General features: G+C 43.3%; 1 protein-coding gene across 1 annotated transcript in view; it reads left to right on the top strand.

Annotated features, from left to right (window-relative positions):
- The first annotated feature begins 524 nt into the window (after nucleotides 1–524).
- The window catches only part of LUM (lumican), a 26,546-nt gene continuing 6,738 nt past the window's right edge, over nucleotides 525–20,332 (top strand). Inside the window, exons 1-2 of the mRNA XM_018560243.1 lie at nucleotides 525–659; nucleotides 6,907–7,818. Of these exons, the coding sequence (XP_018415745.1) occupies nucleotides 6,927–7,818 (892 nt within the window). The 5' untranslated portion in view covers nucleotides 525–659; nucleotides 6,907–6,926. The remainder of the gene's footprint in view (nucleotides 660–6,906; nucleotides 7,819–20,332) is intronic.

Genomic DNA, 20,332 nt, shown 5'->3' with positions numbered 1-20,332 from the left:
CACCTTCCATTAGAGGAGTTAGAAACACAAAAGATTCCCATTAGAAAAGAACTATAGGAAACCAGAAATGGATGATAATGTTACAGAGCACTTAAACGCTACATACGTGTCTTTTCTTTACAGCAGGGATCCCCACTGTCAACAATATATTATTTCAATTTATTATGTTTGCACTGAATTATGCCTAACCAGAGAATACTAACAATACCTAAATAGTTTTTTAAGCTCCAGGGTTTCTGCAAATCCCTGATTTTGAGAGAAAAGCGCAGCAAGTATATTTCTTTGTTTTGCTTCTTTCATTCCTGTTAAACCCTTTGGATAGTAGATTACTACATACGTTATAAAACTTCCAGAAAACTTTTTTTTTTAACTTGAATTCTCTGTTTGAAACGTGCAACAGATGGGCTGTGCTTTGATAGCCTTCCACCTGCACTCACTCAGAGTAATAATTTTGCATGCCACACCACAAACTCACCATCATGACATAAGAGCTATGTGACTAGTTTTTTTTTTCTCTTCTCTCTTTTTCTTTTTGCTGTTCTGTATTACAGTGGTTCTGGCAGGCAGTCCTCTCCTGACACTGTTTACAGCACATGATATTTGATTCAGTCTCTTTTTAAATCTGCGTAGGGAATTAAAGACAGCAGCATCAAACAGAGGTAAGCAACATTGTGGCTCATACTTACATTTGCATTAATATGATAACAATATTATTTTTGTTTATCTCTGCCAGCTATTAAGGAACTCATACTAAGTCTATGTTCTGATTTTGTACAATTTCCTTTTATACCTAATGTTTTGAAAGCTATTTTAGAACACAGTGAACGCACTGTGGTTTAGTTTTACCACCAATGCACTTTAATATACATTTTGCTTTTTTTGTCAGTAATGCTTCCTTTCAATTACTAGACTTTGGAAATTAATTTGAGTCTAAAGCACATAACTGTGGTATGTTAATTCCAGTGGAGCAGGATTGAAAAAAAGTCTTATACATAAAAGAAAATATAGGTGTAAAGACACCACTATAAAGACAGCCAATTATTTTAAATAGATTACTTTAATGAAATGCATTATCCTGAGTTTTTCTATTCACTGTATAAGATCAAATGCAGTGTTTTTTTATTATAGAAATTATATTTATATATTGTTAATGAATGTGTTTATATGTTTGAGGATAAATGTGCATTCATTTACAAATCATAGAAAATAATACAATTTACTTTTTTATGCATGTGCTTAATACTCAATTGTCTCAGTATACATAAACTTAGACTTAAAAAAATAAAATATTCAGTTTAGCTCTGGCTTTATCAACAAATTAGAGAGAAGTCAGAACTATCAATGACAGATTAAACAAAAACAATATGAAGTCCTGAATTTAAAACTATAAATATGCATACAGTTAATTTTGCTTGTAAAAGTGTTTTTTTTTTGCTGCAGTAGGGACAGGGAAAAATGAAAATTTGTTAGATTGTGGGAGCACACATATCAGTGTTCTGTATGTGCACAGATTAATCACTTATTGGCTCAATCAAAAATCAACCCTAAGTATTAGGTATGAGTATTTATTATTTGATACAATACTCATTATCTTATAAGATTGCACAACAGACATTTTATGATGCACCTTCTATACTGATGTAGAAAACTCAGACAAAGGAATATGCAAGTGAAACATTTATTGATCACTGATCGAATACATACTGCTTTAGAAAGTCACCCCCTTTTTAAGACTGAATAAATACTGCTAGTGTATCACAAAATATGATGTTCACCATCCTATTTCAAAACAGTAAGTCACCTGAAAAAGGACTCTGCTTTCTGAAGTACCAACCCTTGGAAATCTTCAAGGACTACACCCACAAGGTGGGATGTCTTAGATTACAGCTGCTTCCAATTTCCTATCTGACACATCATTTTGCAACTTCAGTTACATTTTTCATAGAATGTTTTCCACATTTTTAACTTGTGCAACACTTGTCTGTATATAAAATGGATCATAAATCAGCATCTATGCTGCAACATGATTTTAGCTTTATTTGCCATACCAATAATAAAAAAAAATAGGGCTGTGCTTTTGAAAGTTTTGGTTGGCTAATGTGTCATATAAGATTTTTTTTGTGGAAAAAATACAAAGGTTCCATTATTCTCAACTTTTGCTTCTGGACTAGAAGTTTGACAGATTTTGCATAACACTTATTTACATGTGAGGGAAAGATCCTTCATAAAGTAAATATTTATTCTCTTATCTCAAATGTTTGATTGAGACAACACAATGTGTACAAACATCAGCAGGCACCAGTTAGAAAACATCATATTTCGATAATCATTAATATTGTTATTAAAGTACCAATGATCGCTTGGCTGTGTACAAATTCTGGTGCATAGACAAAGACATTCTTCTTCTTCACCAATCTAAAGGAGAATTCCCCTGCAAAGTACAAATTGAACAACCTGTATGCCTTTAGTAAATCAATCACATCGGCACATGTAGGGCCCTCCCTCTTTTTCACTATCTCTAATCATATCATTAATCTAAAAGCTAGTTACACTAATATTTGCATGTTAACACTTTGTAGGCTGGTATCTACAGAGTCTAGATAACCTGTATTTTACTTGCTTTTTGGTATGAAAATAGATAGTGTCTATTTTAATTTAGAGATTCTGATAAATTATTATGTATTAATTATAGTACAGTGGCCATTAAAGTAATAACTCATTTGTGGGATTACTGACAAGATATTTAGCACATAAACTATGAACCCCCCTCGCCATTGCAGTTTACTGCAGTATCTCCTATGGAAAAAATTATATACCTCGATATATGAATATATTTTACAGGCTCTTTTTACTCTTCTATGGTAGGACACTACTAAGAGTCAATAAACCCAAAGAAGATTACATTTTTGTGGATGCAGTTATGGTAGCCACCTTCCCTATATTTCTCAGGAACTCCAGTTCTGAGACCTCTGCTTTTAAGTTCTCATGTCTGCACATCACCTGCAGGTATTATGAAGGTCCCCAATTTACCCAATGCATTAATCTATGACTAATCATTATCAAAACCACAACAGGTGGAGTGGAGAAATCTCTACATGTGTAGAAATTTGGCAAAGAACTATGGCAGGTAGATCTCACCCCTGGAATCCTCAAAAGATATAGGGAGTTAGCAAGTGATTCAGACCAGCAGATTCCATTTATAACTGAAAATCACTTTTAGTAATGAACCATTAAACAACCTATACAGATAATCTGACATGTTTCTGTTTCCTGTTTCTGCTTCATCTGTTTCCTGTGTGTTTTCTGTTTGCGGGTCCTCACTGCCTAGCCTCCAAAGCTTCTGTGTCCTATTATAAATTAACACAGTGCAATAGCATGACCAGTAAAGCATCATGGCCTTCTAAATGTGGACTACCAGCCTGGATGAGCAGAGAGCAAAAACATTTTAATCATTTAGACCAGGCAAAGAAGCCTACTAATGATAAAAAAGAGAAAATTTATTGATTCTTAATAGTCCATATATGTCCCAAAAAATCATCAGTTGACTGGATTTTAATGAAGTACACACTCCCTGCAGACAGGATTTACTAATAATGAAATGGAAGTTACACAAGTGATGACATTTTTTTTAATAGATGTTTGCTCCTAAAAATTAATGATTTTAAAAAAGATGACTCTGTGTTGGAAATTAAGTTTCTGAGTGGTAACACATATTTTTACTATCTCAGCAGTCCAGTGTTGAATCAAACACTTTACCTACAAAGGGCTAGGGACCCAACAACAACAACTGTATGGTAACTGTTCTTTACTTTTTCCAGTTTCTTTACTAGTAGTAGTGGACAAGATTATATTGGATATAACATGTTTGCACTTGATTTGAACTCTTGATTTCACTTGCAGTTTAAATACTATCCCCACTCTGACCTTAACAGATCCACTGACCTTGCCTAACACTTGCTGTGTCTGTGCATGGTTATCACTAAACCAACCTGAGGCACTAAAAGATGTAAGGAGTGATAATAGGAAATAGTGACAGCTAGCAGTATAATTGACTTAGAAAAGGCCTGCCAGTGACTAAATGTCAAAAATAGTGTTCATTATTGTAGTGGAAATGTGTAAAGATGTCTGAATAACAGTAGAGAAGGCTTTGAAAAGAATTCATGTAATTTTGCAATAGACTGAAGATAATGATTAGTGATGAGCTGAATGTGTTTGGTTCAATTCACAGGACATTCAGCAAGCTCATTACAAGATCTGCAAATTGCAACCTTGTGAACATATTTAAAGTCTACAGGGAGCAAATCTTGAAAATCAATTCTGGCCATTTGCAAGTATAATAAGGAAGTGATTGTAAAACAAAGGGCAACTGGAGCTGGGTACTACTATAGAGGATGTGTAGAAATGAAAATAAAAATAAAAAATTCAGTTCAGTGGGGGGCAGTTCTTTTAATAAGGCATAAAGGGAAACGATAAAACACATAAATCCTTTAAATAACATGCTTGTGCGATGCCTTAAACCTACACATGGAGTGGCACACCTGTAAAACATTTCAGAAAGAAAATAAACATCTGCCGTTAAACGACATGACTTCACTTTAGATGCCTACTGGCTTGCTTACAATTTGAACCAAGCCAGCAGGCAGTGGGATTATTGGCTGCTAGGATGCTGGTGGCCCACACAGCATTAATGGTAGCTAGGATGCAGCTCATCCCTAGAAGCTAGTACTGGAATATGTTACAAGCAGCACTGCTACTAAATCTACTAAGGTCCAGTTGAATAACTAAATAAAGCCTAACTAGTGATGAATATTCTGAAGTGCATAAAAAGTTTCTGCAGGGGTGTGTCTGATGACACAGCCACTCTTAACTGGTAGAAAGGCACAGGAATGGCTACAAGGCAGCTTGGAGGAGCTTATATAAACAAAAAATGCACTGTGCTCAAAGTTTATATAATATAAAGACAACAACTGCTGTTAAACATTACACCAATCTCAACAATAAAAAAACGAAGTCCAGTGTTCGGCAAATCATCATCAAAGTGCTTCCCAAATGTGGCAAAATCCACTCAAATGTGCTCCACACATGCAGAAGGGTTGTCTCAAGTGGAATCCACACCATTTCAATCCTGTGTTACAGTGCCTTCACATCGCATGCACTAAAATTGGTGGACTATGTATGATAAATGGTCTAATAGCGCTCTTTTTGTTTAATAATCTCTGTACTGGTACACAGCCACTAGGATCTTTAACAGATGGTCCCCTTATATACGGAATCTTCTTATACCATATATTATTCCATCATGGCTCAGGAGGAAGATAAAACATTGCATAGTTTAAAATCCATAAGGCACTTTATTAAAAACAGCTATAAAAACGTACATAAAAATTTTTCAACTGCACCACAAAACACGCTTAAAATACATCCCTCCGCTCAGCAAATTGTTTGCAGTTAGGATCAAAGTATCGGTGAGGCATAAATACCAAATGGGCCAAACATCAAATGGAAAAGCTTTCTAAAAATGATGTACATACTACCCGATTAGTAATGTGAAATGTTTAAATCATGCTGTGCATTACTGCAATTAAATTGCAGCACAAAATGGGATTTTTATGCAAACACTGAAAATCTAGTACCATATGCTTACATTCCGGCGCTGGGACTGTGCTGGGCCCCCTAGAGGCCGGAGGCCCTGGTGCGTCCGCACCAGCTGGGGTGGAAACAAAGGGGAGGGACACAAAAAGAGCTAGGCAGAGAACGGGGTATCACTGACAGAATTTGGGAGGCACAAAAGTGAGAATGCAAACTGCCAAGTATTGATTGCTTTCTCAATTGAACAAAACTACACAGTATACAAAGAATTTAAACCCTACATCATTTCAGGTGGGGCCAAGTGAGATAATGGTGTCCCTTATTTGCAAAGCATATACCTCACTAATCATGAAGGAAAAATGAGGCGGCAGCTCATGTGCAGGCAGGGCAATCAGAAACAACTAAAAAGTAAGAAAACAGAGCACACTGGCTTCCTGAAGCATGCAAATCCAGTTTTTTTTAAATAAGTGTCCATGCTCACAATTAAATGAGCAGTATCCAGCAAATAACAGCTAATTCTCTCAGTTCACAAGTAAACTACCAGGCAAGCCTGAATCTCTCAGTACACCTCATACATACTACACACCAATAGGACCATACACACATACACAAATAGGTTGGACTTGATGGACATATGTCTTTATTCAACCTCAAATACTATGTAACTATGTAACCTCCAGCAATAATGCAGCCAATAGTACAAAGGCTGATGTGCTTCTGGGGACCTTTTCTCTTTCCCCAAAGCCTAGGTAACTAGAAGAACAGCATACAGTACAACAAATTGGCACACATGTTGTTGGTATACCACAATGCTTATGAAAACAGTATGGTCATATGTCATTGCTGTGGTATGTTCAAGTACAGAGTATGAATTAAAAAAAATAACTATTCTGGACACTTGAAAGTGTTCTAATATATAATGAATGTGTCTAAAGAAAACACACAACCCTAATATGATCACTAATAAAGGTGCTTGTCTTTTTACATATTGTACTTGAATGCAATTTATCCCTCTAGAATGTTATTCTCTAATCCAAGAAAAACAAGAATAACAAGTTTCCTTTGGTCAATTATTATTAACTTATAGGGTGGAATTCATAAAAACTGAAGCAGACAGAATCTGCAGTAGTTGTTTATGGCAATCAATCAGCTTCTCTCTTTCATTTTCAAAGCTTAACTGAACAAACTGAAAAGAGACGCTGATTGGTTGCCATGATCAACTGCTCCAGTAATACTTGCTTACCAAATATACATACACAAAATGTACATAAATGTACATAGTATACTAATTTAAATATTTATTTTTATTTTCTTTAGGTTCAGTGTAAATAGAAACCATGCACCTACAATTCATTCCAATACTAGGGCTGCTTCTTATGGGCAGTGTACTCTCCCAATATGGTAACTATGATTATGGTTCACCAGATGATTACTATTCAAGCTTAGCTATGGGACCTTCTACTGCTAACTGTGCACCCGAATGTAACTGTCCAGCAAACTACCCTTCAGCAATGTATTGTGACAATCTTAAATTAAAGAAAATTCCAATGGTCCCTTCCGGCATTCAGTATTTGTATCTCCAGAACAACATGATTGAGGGCATAGATAATGATGCATTTCAAAATGTGACTGATCTTAAATGGCTCATTCTGGACCACAATCATCTGACCAATGCTAATATTAAGAAAAATGCATTCTCCAAGCTAAAGGAGCTACAGAAACTTTATATAAGTTTCAACAATCTCACTGAACTTGTGGGGCCACTACCAAAGACCATGGATGACCTGCGTGTAACCAACAACAAGCTTACAAAGATTACCCCCAACATTTTAGAAGGTTTAGAGAACCTTACTGTTGTCCATCTACAACACAACAAATTGAAAGAAGACTCAATTTCTGGTGCATTTAAAGGCCTAAAATCACTTTTGTACCTTGATCTAAGCTATAATGAGCTCACAAAAGTACCTATGGGACTTCCACCAAGCATAAGCATGCTTTATTTTGACAACAATAAAATCAGCAACATTCCTGATGAATATTTCCAAGGTTTCAAGGCACTACAGTATCTTCGCCTGTCCAACAATGAGCTCAAAGATGCTGGAGTACCTGGAAATGCTTTCAATATCTCAACCCTTCTTGAGCTGGATCTTTCATTCAATTCACTTTCAACTGTTCCGGCGGTAAATGAAGGCCTGGAAAATCTCTATCTGCAAGTCAACAAAATCCAAAGTGAGTTGATAAGTATATATGTGTCTGTGTTAAAGGCATATAAACAGATGCATAATATCTGAAGCAGAACTACAGATTCTTTTATTTAAAATTCAAGGACACATGCAAAAACAGTGACTGTGCATGCTGTGGTTTCTCTGTGACATGTTCGCTTCAGGTTTTCTAGCTGAACAGCTTAGAGCAGTGGTTCTCAACCTGTGTAACCTCAGGACCCACATTGGTCCTTGGTCATTAAGTTGCGACCCAAGACACACTGCACTGGAAAGCATGGCATTGAGCTACTGCATGTTTCGGTGCAGGCAAACTAACTGTAAGTGGGAGGTGTATTTGGGGTGCCATTCAAATTAATGGCAGTGCTATGCACCTCTTGCACCCGAACAGGCAGTAGGTGAGATTGCGTTGAAGAGTGCGAAGAGTGCGTTGATCCCACGGGACTGTGCTATTAATGCACTGTACTAATGTGAACGGGCCCACAAAACACTGACAGACAAACACAACCACAGACACAATCTTACACACTCATCGATATTCTCACACATACACATTCCCCCCCAAAAAAGTATATATATTTTTTTAAGATTTACCCAGTGTATCCCAAACAGCCCACCTGAGAGTGACTCTGCAGAGCCCACCATAGACTCTCTATAGCTCTTTCATGGCCGTACCCCCAGCCCAATCCATATGCATATTTTGCATATTTTGAATGGCTGCTCGGCATTAGAACTGACAATGTTGTGCTAAGGGAAGGCTGAGGAGCCTCTCACCTAGCGCAGTGGAGGGCATTTGGCTACCCACTGAAAAGAAGGTGGCAACCCACTTTTGGGTCACGACCCACCAGTTGAGATCCACAGGCATAGAGGTCATAGGCTCTCCACATCTCTCCACACCTCCCTCCTAGTGTGCCTTTATGCTGCTATGTTTGCATAAGAGGCAGAGACCATGCACTTGCAATTTCAGAGTGTCTGCATTACAAAAACACTGCTTTAAAATGCTACAACTAAAGGACTTAAAATGGTAAAATGCATGTATAATAAAATTATATATTGACAATGTATGACCAGAAAAGCTTTGTGGATACCCTGAACCAGTTTATACTTGTACTGGTCATAAGAAAGATTATAGAAAGATCTAAGAAGATTCAGCATAGTTCCAGTAATTGGATTAAAGGTTCAGGTTAAAAACCACACATACTATCAGGGTTATTCAAAAAAGGGTGAAGAGTCTCATAAAGGCAGGAGAAGTGAGCAATCTAGGCCAAAATAGCTGATTTTGAAAAATTCTCCAATTCAGCTCACCTTCCAATTCAGCTATGTTGTCTATCCCGCCTTCTCCAAACTCTTCAACCCTTTTTAAATACGGTACCCTCTATTCACTAAGCTGCCGTAGGCAGCCGAGTGAACAACCGACCCGAAGTGAAGTGAGCCGAACGCTGTTCGGCTATTCACTTCAGGTTTGTACGGCTGATTGCAGCCGTATATCGGCTGAAATCAGCCGTACATCGGGTGGCTTCGGGTCGGCCGAACATGCTCAGCATGTTAAGCCGACCCAAGGTGCAGAAGGAGTTCAACTCAGCCGATTCAACATCTGGATCGGCTAAGCCGAACCTCCGGCAGTCTACTCACTGCAGTTCGGTCTATTCCCATAGATGCCGAACAGCAGTGAGTAAATAGTCGAATGCCGCTCAGCTGTTCTGCTTGGCCCCTCTGTGGCACCAAGCAGAATAGCAAAATAGTTAAAAAAGTAGAAACAAAACAATAGAAAACGATTGTGCGGAGCTAGCAGTGACAGCCAGCTCTGTTTAGGACTCGGACATCAAGAATCCGACATATATCTGTCCCTGGGCCAAATTCAGTACAAAGTGTGCACACTATCAGTGAAGAAATAACACACGCTGACACCGAAAGTCAGAGTAAAAATACTTCTTTATTATTGTTTCGCACTGTTGTGTTTTATATAGGCAGCTGATAGTGTATATGTAAACATAGCGTTTGCGATAGCTTTCTAGGTTATAATTGGACTGATTCATTAAAGCGTAACCTCCTTCCAGGGTGCTGACGTCTCGTCTTGGGTGTTGTTTCTCCTGGAGGCGCCATCTTGGTTTCTATTTCTACTGCGTACTTCTCATGGGGGGCGGGAGGGGTGCTAAGTTGAGCAACTAACTAGGCAGCCATTTTGATTAAGAATTAATATGAACAGGAGCAATAACATATGTATATTATAATATATACATTGAAATAGGCATTTTTATCATAGTCACTTAACCACATCCATTACAGTCCCCCCTAAAATGACTATTTCAAATTATGATTTTTCCTGTCCCTTTACCTATCACCTGGCCCACCCCCTGGAACTCTTTTAACATGCATAGGGGCCGTCCGAGGGGCTAATCCACCTCTGGTACATGTGGGTATGCACTGTCAGGTGGTCTCTGCCCCTACTCTTACTAATCTAAAATGTTTGTGGTATTATATTTGGGGAAACACAGATTGTAATGGGGAATATGGTTTCTCGTCATCACTCAGGTAGGTGTCCTCTTCTACCTGTATCATGGTTGGGGTCAAAGTACTCTCATCCATCGCTTTGGTCATTAACTTTTTGGCATAGGGGATCACACAGCAGACTACTAGGCTGACAAAGATCAGAACAATGAGAATCACCACACCTACTTGGGCTAATGCTTTCTTCCAACCTGTCATCCAATTAAAATATTGGTCCCATGGGTCTGTGATACCTGAATTCTTCTTTAGTTCCGCTGACAGGTCTGCTAGCTTCTTAATGGCTAGGGTAACTTTACCATTTGGGCCAGTGTTGTCTGGGATGTACGTGCAGCAGGTTCCTGTGCCTTCAATCATTTTGCAAACACCCCCTTTTCCGCTAGAATCATGTCTATTACCATCCTGTTTTGGAAAGTCATGTAAGAGGTGGGGCCTAATTGGTCAGCAATTCCCTGCAGGGCATCTCTGGTATAATTCACGAACCGCTGCTGGTTGTAATAGACGTAATTTATCCAATCTACGTTCTTGTTGATAGTGATCATGGGAATCAAGGACTCAAAAACTGCTTTTACCTGGTCTCGAGCCTTAAACTCGTTTGGGACCCCCCTTGGGACTCCTATGGCATCTATATACACATGTGGGTCAAAACTGCCTGCTGGGGTACACCTTTTTCTTCTACGACTGGGCGATGAATCAGGGTGTGGGGTAGATGGGTCGTAGGAGAGAATGTGAAGGGGCATAATAGCCTTTGCCAGAGCATACTCTCCTCTCCACCGCCCTCCTATCCTAGTCCTCACGCGCATGTCTCCACACAACCAGTACACATCCCCTAAGGACTGAGTTTGAATCTGTACTAGGTCGGCGGGGGCGCTGCTATAAGAGGTACAATACCCTTTTGAGAAGTTGCCCAGATGCCTTCCCTCCCCTACATGGCGAGCGTAACAGGTGTAATCCCAAGGATATATCGTGATGCCTTCTCCTGGTGTGGGTGCCCTGGTTATAACTGGGTACTCTGCCTTCCACCGCTCACATGCCGAGTGATTAGTGGAGATATTGGCGAAAAGGCTTAGGAAACATTCTTCTGCCTCCGCGGGTATATTGAGTGGGACTGTACCTAAATGTGGGACTGTAGTGGGACTATACCACCTAAATGTTTCGTATATTCACTTCAGAACAAGTGTCATACCGGGCCCTGGCTTAGTGAGAGTGAGACGGGTCAGCAAGGGCTCTCCTTTATTATCTTTACTGTCATAGGCTGGCTGGGGTTTATACCCCCAGGGTGTCCCTATATTCCAGGCCGCTGCTCCCCAATAATCACAATTCTTTTTTTTTGCAGTAGTTCTTGGTCGCTGTAGTTATTCCAGGGGCCCAGTAGTACTTGCTGATGAGTGAATTCATCAAGTTCTTTGACAGGTGTCCACTTCCATGGGCCCATTGCACCACTGCTGGGTACATGTACTTGGGTAAACAGACTTTCCCTCTCACTTTGTACAGTTAATTCTCGTAGACTGCTCCTTTGTTACCGCAGCTCAGTCTCTCTTCTGAATGTACTCCTTTCTGCATTGAGACTAGGTAGGCCTTATCTGTTGGTATATGGATGGTCAGGACTTTTTCTGCTACTTCTTCATCCACTTTCAGCTGTTTACTTGCAGCTTGTTTTGCTGCAGTGTCCGGGAGGTGATTGCCTCTGGCTTCTTCGGAATGTATCCTCGGGCTTCTTCTGAATTCCTTGATGGCTGGCCCATGTTTCAACGGTGTTCCAGCGGCCGTTAGGAAGCCTCGCATCTTCCAGATGATTCCAAAGTCATGTGCCACCCCAAAGGCATATCTGGAGTCTGTGTAGATGTTCGCTCTTTTTCCTTCAGCCAGTCTGTACGCTGTGGTCAGTGCTTGTAGTTCAGCCTTTTGTGCAGACATCATTGATGGCAGGGCTGCAGCTTGCAGGACTGTATCTTCAGTGGTCACTGCATAGCCTGTGTGGTACTTGCCTCGCTCATCTGCAAAACTGCATCAACAAAAAGTGGGAGGGCTGGGCTTCTCTCTCACAGTGGGGAGATGTGTAGTTTCCATCTTCATCAGTTCAAAGCAGTTGTGCGAAGGGTCCGGGTCTTCAGACGCGAATGGTCGGGGTCTTCAGACTCTTCACCGCCTCCCCCCTCGGGAAGTGGGAGGAGAGTGGAGGGGTTTAGCGTGTTGCAACGCATCAGGGTGATATTCGGGCCGTGGACAGTTTGTGTTTGGGTTGAACCAGGTTGAGTATAGCAGCAATGTCATGGGGTGCAAGCAGGATAAGGTGAGGGCCAGGACTAGGTCCGAGGTCTTGTCAAGCAAGGCTGGAGCAGCAAAGACAGCTCGAAGACAGGAGGGGCCTCCTCTGGCCACTGCATCCAATCTGCAGGAGTAGTAGCCTATTGGTCATAGGCGGTTGCCGTGGGACTGGGTGAGCACACCTGTAGCATGTCCTTGACGTTCACACACAAAAAGCTTGAAGGTCTGCTCATAGTCTGGGAGTTCTAGAGCAGGAGTTGATGAAATAACTTGCTTGAGAATCTCGAAGTTGGAGATTGCTTCCGGGGACATTTAGAAGGGATCAGACTTCAGAGCATCGTAGAGGGGCTGCATCAGGAGGGAGGCTCCTGGAATCCAAGAACGACAGTAGGAGATTAATCCTAGGAAGCATAGAGGGATTTTGGACCCTGTGGCACGGGGATCCCCTTGATCGCAGCTACTCTCTCCTGAGTGAGATGTCGGGTGCCCTGAGAGATGCAATGACCCAGGAAAACTACTTTCTCTTTGCACTGTACCTTCTGTTTCGAGGCTTTGCATCCTTGGTCAGCTAGGTAATGAAGGAGACTTTCTGAGAGGGATGAGGCGTCTTCAAGGGTGTCTGCGCAGAGTAGGAGGTCATCCACATACTGGAGGAGGGTCACTGTCGGTGTGTTCCTTCTGCCATGTATATGGTAGCCATGGCTTTTGCAAACTGACTGGGAGAGTTCTGTGCTCCTTGTGGCATGACCGTCCAGGTGTATTGTTCTCCATCATGGGTAAATGCGAAGAGGTATTTACAGGAGGGATGAAGGGGAACGCTGAAGAATGCATTTGCCAGGTCCACCACTGTAAAGTACTTCGCTGTTGGAGGTATTCCTGCAAGCAGAGTGTGAGGGTTTGGCGCTATCGGTGTTTCCAAGACCGTGGCTTCATTGACTGCCCGGAGATCCTGGTCCATCCTGTATTTTTCCGGTTCCCCTTTTGGGGTCCGCTTCTTCATTGGGAACAATGGCGTGTTGCACGGGGATGTGCAGGGTATCAGAGCTCCATTAGACACAAGGGTCTTGACTTGGTTTGAAATGGCTGCAGATTGAGCTAGCTTCAAGGGGTATTGTGGTTTTCTTGTGCAAGGGGGCTCCAGGCTTCAATTGCACCATGACTAGTGGCACTTTCAGGTGTCCAATATCTTCAGGACCTGTGGACCACAGGCAAGGAGGAATGCGGTTCAAGATCTCCTCCAGAAGTGCAGCCTCGTCTTCTACGTCTAAGGATAATAGAAGGGGAATGGAGCAAAGGGCTGAGGCATCATCAACAGTCAGTGGTGATGACACTTGAATGCTTCCATCGGGCTGGAAAGAAATAGAAGCCTGGAGTCCAGATAAGACATCAGTTCCCAACAAGTTCAAGGGGCATGTGGTGGAGACTACAAACAAAGGGCGGGTCAGGGGACTTTTCCTCGGCATCCCGTCCACGCCCACACATGTTACATCAATGTCCGAAAGGAAAGAGGTATCAGGCAACTCCTCTGCTCTGATCACGCTTCTGGCAGCACCTGTGTCGCATAGGAAGGTGGTGAGATGGCCTTCAATGGATAAGGTCACCTTCGCAAGTGGGCCCCCTGTATGCACTGCCATGAAGGGGGAGGGTGCCACATGCTTGGCCGAATCCTAGTGTAGAAGGTCCGGGTGTTCTGGGTTAGGCCCAGGGAGGGCGTTGCTGCTGCTCTTGCTGGCCGTGTGGGCCTTGGTTCCATTGTGGGCAGCGACGTCTAGGTGCCCTGCATTCCCTCCTGAACTGCCCAGGTTGCCCACAATTAAAACAGGTTGGTCTGGAAGGTGTGGTGGCACCATAGGGGGCAGTAGGCCAAGTGTCTGCCACCATAAGTGGGGTGGCCTTCCTAGTTTGATAGTACTCCAGGCCTTTGGCCACTAGTAGAAGGGTATCCAGGGGCAACACACGGTATTCAGGTCTGGCCATGATGAGGCCTTTTCTGATTGGCTCCTTTAGGCCTGCCACAAAGGCTGATGATAGCATTTGGCTATGTACTTTATTATGACCACTGAATCCTAGGTCTGAGAAAACCTGTGACAACCTAGTGTAAAACTTTTCCACTGACTCTGTCTTATCTTGGGTAACATTCTGGGTACTCGTGGCTCGGTCGGCCAGTCTTTCCCTTGCCCAAACGCACAATTGTTCGCAGATTTCCACACCAGAAATAAAAGAATTGTCATCAACAATCCTTGCAGTTTGTAAACTCCTATCCATTATTGGCCAGTAAGCATCTCCCCCCTGTGCAGGCCCCACCTGTGGGAGAACTAGCACACAACCTGCACACACAGCGGTTGTATCGGGCGGCACTATAGGCATAATAGGGGTTTGAGGTTCTATGGGTGGCACATAATAAGTACCACCAGCTCTTAACACCGGATAAAGAGAAGTTACAGGCGACTGTGTAGGCATTCCGGGGTGTTGACTGGGTATACCAAGATGGCCGCCACCGGGTGTAGTAGGGGCGGGACTTCCAGGGTGTTGGCTGGGTATACCAAGATGGCGGCCATTGGTGGGCGCATCTATTGGCCAGGTTAGAGGTGGGACTGGGGTGTTAACGGGGGGCATTAACACAGGCAGTAAGGGGACTTTGGCTGGTGGGCGGGCTGCAGTAACATGGGTGGTGGTGTTGCAGCTCGTGCAGGCGTTTTGTCATTGGGGACGTACCCAGGAAGAGACGCCTCCATCATAAGGTGGGGGGCTGGCATTTTTCAGTTAGCGTGAACAATGATTCATTCTCGTTGGCACATTGGTTATGCACAAATACAGTCTGTCCTCCCTGCTGCAGCTGCTCTATCCAACTTCCTTCAACATTATCACATACTCGCCCCCCTCTCTCCGCCACCAACTCACATGCCAAAACGCCCTTTGCTGGTCTCGTCAGCTTCTGTCCCATCTTCTCTCTCTCTCTCTCTGGTTCTCCTAACAAAAGCCCGAGACCTCTCACTCGTTCTTTCTCGTTCTCACAGTCCTCTAACTGTTTTTTCGGTGGCGTTAACACCTCTCTCTCTCTCTCTCTCTCTCTACAATATGTCCCTCCTTCAGCTTACTTTAACTTCTGTCCCATTGTTAGCTATTGGGGAGTTCATGTGTGTCCGGGCTCAGGTCTTTAGATGGTTGTATGAAGCTGTCTTGGACTCAAGGGTCCGACAATACCTCTAACCGTCACCTGTCCCTCTCTATTGGACCAGTCTCCAACATATAACGCTGTCTGTACGAGCAGACGAGAATTCTACCACTTAACAAGGCACAACAGATTTCAGTTCACCATTTCACCTAATCTTTCAGACCTTGGAATTTCTCTTATCTCGAGCTCGCTCTGCAGCTGCAAACTTGTGGGCAGCCCCCCTTCTCCCCTGCTGCTGTCTGACTACGTTTAACCTTGTGTATGCCCAGCAGTAAATCACAGACACACTCAGGACATGACATAACATTACCGACTCATATGGCAAGGTGGTGAGATTCAGGGTCTCTGTCACATGTTTCCCGCGCTTAGTGCATTTATCTCCCCTGACGCCCCCCCCTGGGCTGGATACCAGTGTTTTAGTTATCCTCCACCCAGGGTCCGAGTTTAAGTACGTCAGTGCTTGTCATTTTCGTCATTTTCGTCTGATATCTCCACAACCCTACCACAGGCCAATACATACAACACAACATATGCAGGTGACAGATATATATTACACAGGTTCTTTATCAATGGACCTCGGGCAAGCTGCGTTACCTGTCTTTTCTTTGCTGATCGCACAATTGTTTGCAGATTTCCACACCAGAAATAAAAGAATTGTCATCAACAATCCTTGCAGTTTGTAAACTCCTATCCATTATTGGCCAGTAAGCATCTCCCCCCTGTGCAGGCCCCACCTGTGGGAGAACTAGCAGACAACCTGCACACACAGCGGTTGTATCGGGCGGCACTATAGGCATAATAGGGGTTTGAGGTTCTATGGGTGGCACATAATAAGTACCACCAGCTCTTAACACCGGATAAAGAGAAGTTACAGGCGACTGTGTAGGCATTCCGGGGTGTTGACTGGGTATACCAAGATGGCCGCCACCGGGTGTAGTAGGGGCGGGACTTCCAGGGTGTTGGCTGGGTATACCAAGATGGCGGCCATTGGTGGGCGCATCTATTGGCCAGGTTAGAGGTGGGACTGGGGTGTTAACGGGGGGCATTAACACAGGCAGTAAGGGGACTTTGGCTGGTGGGCGGGCTGCAGTAACATGGGTGGTGGTGTTGCAGCTCGTGCAGGCGTTTTGTCATTGGGGACGTACCCAGGAAGAGACGCCTCCATCATAAGGTGGGGGGCTGGCATTTTTCAGTTAGCGTGAACAATGATTCATTCTCGTTGGCACATTGGTTATGCACAAATACAGTCTGTCCTCCCTGCTGCAGCTGCTCTATCCAACTTCCTTCAACATTATCACATACTCGCCCCCCTCTCTCCGCCACCAACTCACATGCCAAAACGCCCTTTGCTGGTCTCGTCAGCTTCTGTCCCATCTTCTCTCTCTCTCTCTCTGGTTCTCCTAACAAAAGCCCGAGACCTCTCACTCGTTCTTTCTCGTTCTCACAGTCCTCTAACTGTTTTTTCGGTGGCGTTAACACCTCTCTCTCTCTCTCTCTCTCTCTACAATATGTCCCTCCTTCAGCTTACTTTAACTTCTGTCCCATTGTTAGCTATTGGGGAGTTCATGTGTGTCCGGGCTCAGGTCTTTAGATGGTTGTATGAAGCTGTCTTGGACTCAAGGGTCCGACAATACCTCTAACCGTCACCTGTCCCTCTCTATTGGACCAGTCTCCAACATATAACGCTGTCTGTACGAGCAGACGAGAATTCTACCACTTAACAAGGCACAACAGATTTCAGTTCACCATTTCACCTAATCTTTCAGACCTTGGAATTTCTCTTATCTCGAGCTCGCTCTGCAGCTGCAAACTTGTGGGCAGCCCCCCTTCTCCCCTGCTGCTGTCTGACTACGTTTAACCTTGTGTATGCCCAGCAGTAAATCACAGACACACTCAGGACATGACATAACATTACCGACTCATATGGCAAGGTGGTGAGATTCAGGGTCTCTGTCACATGTTTCCCGCGCTTAGTGCATTTATCTCCCCTGACGCCCCCCCCTGGGCTGGATACCAGTGTTTTAGTTATCCTCCACCCAGGGTCCGAGTTTAAGTACGTCAGTGCTTGTCATTTTCGTCATTTTCGTCTGATATCTCCACAACCCTACCACAGGCCAATACATACAACACAACATATGCAGGTGACAGATATATATTACACAGGTTCTTTATCAATGGACCTCGGGCAAGCTGCGTTACCTGTCTTTTCTTTGCTGACCGTGGGAAGCCAATACGAACACAGAGACAGGCCAAAACAGAGGCAGGATATACTGGCAAGAAGATGTTAAATGTTATCTCTTACCGTATTTATCAGAGGTGATCAGTCTCCGCTGCCTCGTGTGTTGGTGCGTCCCGGTCTCCTCGGCTATCCCTCGGTACAGAACCCGAGGCCCCACGTTGGGCGCCAAACTGTTTAGGACTCGGACATCAAGAATCTGGCATATATCTGTCCCTGGGCCAAATTCAGTACAAAGTGTGCACACTATCAGTGAAGAAATAACACACGCTGACACCGAAAGTCAGAGTAAAAATACTTCTTTATTATTGTTTCGCACTGTTGTGTTTTATATAGGCAGCTGATAGTGTATATCTAAACATAGAGTTTGCGATAGCTTTCTAGGTTATAATTGGACTGATTCATTAAAGCGTAATCTCCTTCCAGGGTGCTGACGTCTCGTCTTGGGTGTTGTTTCTCCTGGAGGCGCCATCTTGGTTTCTATTTCTACTGCGTACTTCTCATGGGGGGCGGGAGGGGTGCTAAGTTGAGCAACTAACTAGGCAGCCATTTTGATTAAGAATTAATATGAACAGGAGCAATAACATATGTATATTATAATATATACGGTATATTGAAATAGGCATTTTTATCATAGTCACTTAACCACATCCATTACAGCTCCGCCCAACTGTTTTTTATTGGCTGGGCGGGTCTGCTGCAGTCACGGAAAAAAATTTCACAGCATAGGAATGCATAGCTAGATTCCTATTGGCTATTTCAATTTGCAATAGCCAATAGCTAACTAGCTATTGCACCCACCCTCTGCTGCTGTCAATCACTAGAGGGGACCTGATGGAGAACTGCAGGTCCCCTCTGATGATTGACAGCAGCAGCGGGCGGGTGCAATAGCTAGTTTGCTATTGGCTATTGCAAATTAAATAGCCAATAGGAATCTAGCTATGTTTTCCTATGGTGAAATATTTTTTTTTTTATTCTGATGGCAGCCATTGGCTCCATCGATCGAGCAGAGTAAACCTTTCTGGGAGAAAGTGTTTCTCTCCCGGGCGGCCGGGAGCCGCTATCTAATAGCGGGAGACTCCCGGAGCGCCCGGGAGAGTTGGGCTGTCTGGAGATCAGCGTCCCTGGTTACCTGGTAACCAGGGACGCTGATCTCTCTGCAAGTGGACGGCTACGGCTAGATCCTTCGGCTGCTTCGTGAATAGACCCCTATGTGTCTGATCAGCTGTTCCTGAACCTAAATCATGCAATGAATATTCTGCTGGCTGAGAGAGTCCAAGGCCCCATTCACAGTGGAGAATGGGCCAATTGCATTATTCTCACAAATTCTTCCAGGAGACTTATGCAAAACTTTTTAGACTGCCAAAAAATATAAGAAGCCAGGGACTGACATAGTCCACCAGACTCAACCTATAATTGATATTTAATTTTAGGTGAATGATCTTTTAATGAGTCATGCTACGAGCAGTCATTTTTATGCAAAGTGCAGCAACCCACATAAGCCAAATACATTTTGTGTACTGCTGCCTGATCATTAGCAATAGATTTTATTTAGTTGCTATGAGTTACTGCAGTATACACAATCTTCTTTGTCCTAATACTTTGGATCATATGAAGGCTAAGTGAGAGCTGCTTACTGTACCTGTTTAAGCCTCTAGTATTACATAAAGTGTACCTAAAGCCAAAACTTTTTTTGTTTTGGATAGTGTAAGGAAAGGACTAGCACCTCTATCAGGTTTTTATTGCTGCCTGGTGACGATTGTCCCAGGTACAGAAAGTGATGGACAATCACATACTTTAGAGCACTCACTGGAACAGGAGATACGGGGGAATCTTGCAACGAGGAAATCTGTTCTGGTGACAAATGTCTTAGGGGGGAACTCCCCTCACTTTGTAGAGATTGTCCCTCACTTCCTGCTGCACTGTGGAACAGTAAATACCTGTAATAAATAAATAAACAGGATGTGAAGGAAAATCTCCCCAATGGGACACAAACATTAAACAATAAACTGACAAGGATTATAAACCTGACCTACTTTAACCAAAACAAAACAAAAATGTAATAATACATTTTGAAGTTTTTTTCTTTCTCGGTGGCATGTTGTCTCTAATAAGCTATGAGCAGTGGCGTAACAACCGGGGGCGCTTGCCCCGGGAGCAGGACTGAGGGGGGGCGCCGTCACGACCCCCGCTAAACGAAGCCCCTGGCTCTCTCTCTCTGCCACATTCACCCTGCTGTCATCGGGCGGCCGCTCGCTCCTCCGAGGCCACTGCGAGCGGCCCTCTACAGTGCCTGATTGGAGGGCGCGTCTGCCTGATCCAGCCAGCCCGGATCGCATA

This window comes from Nanorana parkeri, unplaced genomic scaffold, assembly GCF_000935625.1.
Source record: "Nanorana parkeri isolate BGI_ZX_2015 unplaced genomic scaffold, ASM93562v1 scaffold442, whole genome shotgun sequence".
Taxonomy (NCBI): Eukaryota; Metazoa; Chordata; class Amphibia; order Anura; family Dicroglossidae; genus Nanorana; species Nanorana parkeri.
The sequence above is the reverse complement of the archived record's forward strand: the minus strand, read 5'-3'. Positions and strand labels throughout refer to the sequence as shown.